Consider the following 4425-nt stretch of genomic DNA (forward strand, 5'->3'; position numbering starts at 1 on the left):
GTCACGGGCATTTTCTTTGTACAGAAATCCATCTTGATTTAAATGCGAAGATAGTTAAGTGAGAAGAATGCTTACGTCGTCTAAAATAGCTCAAAGATGTGCTATATGAATATTAGTGCTATCGTTGTTAATGCCGCCATAATCATATAAGCAAAATATCACGACGTGAAGAGTGCCGTTTCAAAATCCGGTCAGTGGATAATAAATTGGTGAGTAAAAGTTTTCTTATTTGTAACAGAAGAAAATATTACAGATTTACTGATCAAAATTTGGATAGTTGGTTTAATTGTATAAGAGGGTCTATGGAAGCCCGTTTGCGGCTGGCAAAGGCGGACGTTTGTTGCTATCTAGTAGGCATACGTGTATGTACGTACGCTTGCATACATGTATGCTTATGTCTGTATCTTATGATTTTCTTTAAATTTCACTTGCTAGTAAATTTCATTATTGCTTTGGAAATTATCGAGATAAATTTCATAACAATTTTTTAATAACAATTTTATTGTATACTGAGTATCCATAAAAATTTAAGAACATATAAATAAAAATATTCCTACAAATTAATATGGAACTAAACGTTCTTTAAATTTCTTTTAAGTCGTCAAATATTTTGGACAAAATATCAAATAGTTATCTGTTGTAACAAGCAACGTCAATATTGCCCCATTCACGTATTACCGCTTGATCCGAGTTTTGTCCCCAGACATGACAAAATATTTTCTATCTGCGGTCATTCTGGGATGCTACCTTGAAGAGTTTGACTGAACAAAGCAATTCCAGTACTTACATTGAAATTTAGTATCTATGACGGTATCTTTTATCGAACAACTAAGTAACAGGGACGTAAACACACCAACACCAATTGTCATGAGGTGGTTAGATACACACACACACACACACACACACACAAATATATATATAAATCTTGGAGAGTTATAACTACCTCTCACTCATCAACACCAAAAAGTCTAAAAAGTACGTATATTTTTAGCAAATTTACATTGGTGGAGTACTGTTTAACTACTTTCAGCATAACAATGAGTACATTTATTTCCTGTGTTCAAATCTAACTTGGGTAAATGTTACAATTTCTTTTTAATAGGTGTGGCTGCATAGTAAGAAGTTTGTTCCCCAACCACATGGTTCTGGGTGCAGTCCCGTTGCACGGCATCTTAGGTAGGTGTCTTCTACTACATCTCCGAGCCGACTAAATGTTTGTGGGTGCATTTGGTAGACAGAAACTGAAATAAGCTCATAGTTTATATCTATCTATCTATCTATCTATCTATCTATCTATCTATCTATCTATCTATCTATCTATCTATCTGTGTGTCTGTGTGTCTGTATGTGTGTGTGTATGCGTGTGTATTCGAGTGTGTTTGTGTGTTTGCACCCTAGCAAACGATGTTGGTTTGTTTCCGTCCTCTAAATAATTAGAATGAGTACCAGGCTTTAAAATGAGTACTAGGATCGATTCGCTCGAGTAAATACTTCAAGGCGGTGTCCCAATACTTTTAATGCCCATAATTCCGATAATTCTGCATTTTTCCAGTTGAAAGTTTTCGATGACACTTCATAAATTCATATATACACTCACACACACATGCACGTTTATGTATGCATATATCCATACATCAATATATAGAAACCAAAAACTATCATTTTCACGACAGATTTTGGGAATAAAAGTTGAAGGCAGCCGACCGTAATGACAGCAGTTCAAGACAGTGGTACTTAAATGAATAGAAAGAAAAGGAAAACATGCAGAGACCTTTCACTGCTTTTTGACGTCTTTAACTTTAACAATCCAAGCGTTCGCCATTTACGCAGAATCCAAGCCAGATTCAACAGGTTAGTGTATTAGTATATCTATGTATGTATGTATTTATCAATATATATTACTTATATGTCACTTATTGCTTATATTGTGGCACTTTTCCTCATCAGCTGTAGAGTAAGATCACAAAGCTCTCGGCTGTCTTTGGACAATATCAGTCTCTGAAGGAGGATTGAATTGCATTATTGCTTTCTAGGAATGTCGAGATCGATTTGGTCGCCTATGATGTAATATAACATTTCACTCCGTTATTTACGCAAAGACCTCCACAAACCAGTAGCAGCTAAGAATACGGAAAGGATAACAGCAAATATGATCTCGACGGAATTAGAACACAAAACGTAAAGACGGACAGCTACTGCACCATTATTTTGTTTTAATATCTACTGACAATTTATATCCATATTTATGTTTGTCAGTCATGTGTATGCCATAACCAAGATACAAAGTTCGTTAATTTTCTCTTTAATAATCTGAAGAGGCAGGCTGAAGAGAAGGCAGGCTGAAGAGAAGGCAGGCTGAAGAGAAGGCAGGCTGAAGAGAAAGAGCTAGCGTCAAAAGAGAGATCAATGAGCATAAGCAGCATGGGAGAGATGAGCAAAGGAAAGTATACAGGAGTCTTAATAGTACGCATCCTTGGCAAAGCCTGACACCCACACGGAATAATTTCGACATAGCATAATTTATATACATACATACATACACACAACAACAACAACGGTGAGCCTCCACATGGTCTCTCGGCCTGCTAGAAATAGCTGCCAAATGACCCTCAAATTACACTCTGCCTTCGTAATAAAGGAAAACGACATATTACATAATGCAGTTCTAGATATTTATAAAAACAGAATAGCTAGATTGGTTACAACCGGAGTAGCTTTCATAAAAGGTATGCTTGAACAATGCTGAACACGTGGTTATATAACAAATCATACCACATACATAACCAGCACCAGCACCATCGACATCAACACCACCACTCCCACCATCATTACGACCACCAGCATCACGACCTCCTCTTCTACCATCACCTTGGACAACGGCAGCAGCAGCAACAACAAGAATTTATTTTTGTCAATTTTGTGTTTCTCATTTCTTTGGCAGATCGTAGAGACGAATGCATTACCCTCAGCCGAAATCTGGATTGTAGGTTTTACAAATGTTTGTGGGAGAAAATGCCTTGTCTTGATACAATAGTATCAATAGATCGTCATGCTTATTGCTACGCAGCTACAGAAAAGGTAAATAATTTTAATGGTGTTTTAATTGAAATTTCTAATTGAAAGAACGGGTGAAGTCGCAGACCGAATAAGGAAAAGTGTGACAAACAGAGACACAGAGATAGAGAAACCGAGTTATTAAGAAGAAGAAGAGGAGCCACGATTTTATTTTTTAGTACAAGAAAGGCGGCAAGTTGGCAGAACCGTTAGCGCGCCGGCCGAAATGCTTAGCGGCATTTCTTCTATCGCTACGTTCTGAGTTCAAATTCCACCGAGGTCGACTTCACCTTTCATCCTTTCAGAGTCGATAAATTAAGTACCAGTTCGATTACATCGACTAGGGTCTATGTAATCGATTCATCCCCGCCCCCAAAATTGAGATGTTGGAGAGGAGATGTCTGTCGGAGTGTACGTTCCAAAAGAGATGGAAGCATGTTGCACGAGTGTTATGCGTGCAAAGAACCGTGTGAATAGACGGGGAAAAAAAGGTACCAGCGATAGATCGGGGCTTGTGGGGTCGGAGCGTGGCCTGATCATCGCTCCATTTGTGTTGTCTAATGTACTGTTAATATCATTCGATTTTTTATATTTTATATAATTTTTAAAGTCATATTTTATGTAAATCATATCGCATTACTGTTTCATAAGATTAATGAGTTTTATGATGATGAATAATACCTGTACTGGATTTATTGAAAGCAATTTTGATTTTGAGCAGGTGCAAATTCATTCAATATTATTTTTAAAACAATTAAGAAAATAACTCCTGGACTCATTGTGTAAACCATTTTCTTGGTAAACATTCAGTACACAATGTTTTTCGTAAGAGTCTTAATAGTTTTATTTTTCTTCACTTTGGACTGTCCCCTTTCCCTCTATAACACTTTATATATTTCCTTTCCTATTCTTTTACAAATTAGATCTTCCCATCTTTACTTTCTTACTGACTACCTGTCCCAAAAAGCATGAGAATTGAAATCTGCCTCAAGACGCGGGTGTTTCCCTTTGAAAGCATGACCACATTCGAACAATCGATGTGGTTAATGGCACAATAAAATAGATTATACATTATATTTTTTAGAAAGTTAAAGAAGTGATTTTAAATTCTCAATCGCAGAATAATGTTAATAATATAGCCTGAACAGGATAAACTATCCCTATTTTGCAGAGAAAAGTGTAGGTGACTAGCTGTGGACCCGAACTCACATCCCCGTCATTACATGTGACGATGCTTTGACCGATTAAGCTAAACTACCCACCACAAATTCCTCTGCAAATTAAGATATATAAATCTCGCTTTATGAGACGCTCTCATATGTTAAATTCAAATTACGACAAACGTAAATAAACAAGCGAAGCTTGCTTTTA

General features: G+C 36.7%; 1 protein-coding gene across 5 annotated transcripts in view; it reads left to right on the plus strand.

Moving 5' to 3' along the window:
* The window catches only part of LOC128250786 (uncharacterized), a 27658-nt gene that overhangs the window by 368 nt on the left and 22865 nt on the right, over window positions 1-4425 (plus strand). For 3 of the 5 annotated variants that reach the window (XR_008266766.1, XR_008266767.1, XM_052976715.1), the window contains exon 1: window positions 2317-3078. Coding sequence is in view for 2 of the 5 variants with exons in the window: in XM_052976715.1 (XP_052832675.1) it covers window positions 2740-3078 (339 nt within the window). In the remaining 3 variants the exon portion in view is untranslated. Of the gene's footprint in view, window positions 1177-1673; window positions 1852-2316; window positions 3079-4425 lie in introns of those variants that run through there. The other 2 variants (XM_052976716.1, XR_008266768.1) reach the window with 2 other exon arrangements.

Source organism: Octopus bimaculoides, chromosome 25, assembly GCF_001194135.2.
Source record: "Octopus bimaculoides isolate UCB-OBI-ISO-001 chromosome 25, ASM119413v2, whole genome shotgun sequence".
Taxonomy (NCBI): domain Eukaryota; kingdom Metazoa; phylum Mollusca; class Cephalopoda; order Octopoda; family Octopodidae; genus Octopus; species Octopus bimaculoides.